The sequence below is a fragment of the Bubalus bubalis genome, chromosome 2 (assembly GCF_019923935.1).
Source record: "Bubalus bubalis isolate 160015118507 breed Murrah chromosome 2, NDDB_SH_1, whole genome shotgun sequence".
Taxonomy (NCBI): domain Eukaryota; kingdom Metazoa; phylum Chordata; class Mammalia; order Artiodactyla; family Bovidae; genus Bubalus; species Bubalus bubalis.
This window is the reverse complement of record NC_059158.1, coordinates 85895390-85896701: the sequence shown is the minus strand read 5'-3', so window position 1 is coordinate 85896701 and position 1312 is coordinate 85895390. Positions and strand designations below refer to the sequence as shown.

The 1312-nt window shown below is 44.8% G+C and overlaps 1 protein-coding gene across 1 annotated transcript; it reads left to right on the top strand.

The window, feature by feature from the left end:
- The first annotated feature begins 371 nt into the window (after positions 1–371).
- LOC102409593 (dynein light chain 1, cytoplasmic-like) lies at positions 372–930 on the top strand. The gene has a single exon (XM_006073990.4). The coding sequence runs from the start codon at positions 440–442 to the stop codon at positions 701–703; it is 264 nt and encodes an 87-aa protein (XP_006074052.3). The 5' UTR covers positions 372–439; the 3' UTR covers positions 704–930.
- The last annotated feature ends 382 nt before the right edge of the window (positions 931–1312 follow it).

The window sequence follows — 1312 nt, the reverse complement described above, 5'->3', positions numbered from 1 at the left end:
GTCCCATTTGGCAGGGATGCAAATTTGAGAACCAAGGAGCCTACCACAAGGCTCACTGTGATGGCACTGGAGAGATAAGATCTTGAGCTCCACAGGCCTGACCCATTATCTAAGAGTTCCAGCAGGGTAATCTGTAATCAAGTGAACAAGAGACCTAGCCTGTGACATGAGATGGCATCACACCTCTAGACTTTGACTGTTGCTCTCTGATACAAGGTTCTGTAAGATATACTCTGCTCTCTGATACTTTGACACCATTCTCGGGTGGAAGTGAGCTAATAATAATGAGCTAAGAGACAGGAGATATTAAGAATGTTTTCCTTGACAATAAGATGCGCCAAGGCTTCGGTTGCGACGCCCTCTCTACTCAGGTGTGAGCCTCGCCAGCCCCTCCCCCAGGAGACCGTTGCAGTCGGCCAGCCCCTGCTCCTTGGTAACCATGTGTGACCGAAAGGCTGAGATCAAGAACGCCGATATGTCGAAGGAGATGCAACAGGACTCGGTGGAGTGTGCTACTCAGGCATTGGAGAGATATAATATAGAGAAGGACATTGCGGCCCATGTCAAGAAGGATTTCGACAAGAAGTACAACCCCACCTGGCACTGCATCTTGGGGAGGAACTTCGGTAGTTATGTGACACGTGAAACCAAACACTTCATCTACTTGGCCCAAGTGGCCATTCTCCTGTTCAAATCTGGTTGAAAGCGTGCACTGTGCCACACACCCAGTGATCCATCCAAAAACAAGGACTGCAGCCTAAATTCCAAATACCAGGGACTGAAGCCTTCAGCCTTGCCTAAGGGAACACCTCCACCTTTGAACCTTTATTGTGTTTTGTAGAGGGCATTCTCTGTACTAGTTTGTGGTTATAAAGCAATTAGCAAAACAGCTTACATTTGTATTTATTTTCTATTCCATACCTCCCTGCCTCATGTTTTTTATCTTCAAAATCCATTCCTTTAAAGAAATAAATCTGTTGGAGAAATGTGTGCTAATAACCATTTGTTCAAATAATATAAAGTTGAAGATGGCCTATTATTTGATCTTGGGTAGGTTGGTGGGGGTGATGCCTTGAAGTTTCTGTGGGATGTAACAGACTAGCCTGTTCAACACATTTGAGTTTCATTCTTGCCCATCCTGTTCCTGTTGTGCATGGAAGAATACTACTCAGAAGTGTGTCTGGAGAAATGCATGGCAGAGAAACTACTGGATTAACTCTTACTCCTACTCTGATAAACACATTACTTAAGTGCTTCTTTGGGATAACTGCTATAGAGTGTTCTGGGCCTTAGGCCTCAAAGATGATGAATG

Coding starts and splice junctions, on each gene's coding strand:
- LOC102409593 (XM_006073990.4), top strand. CDS start 440: ATGTGTGACCGAAAGGCTGAGATCAAGAACGCCGATATGTCGAAGGAG.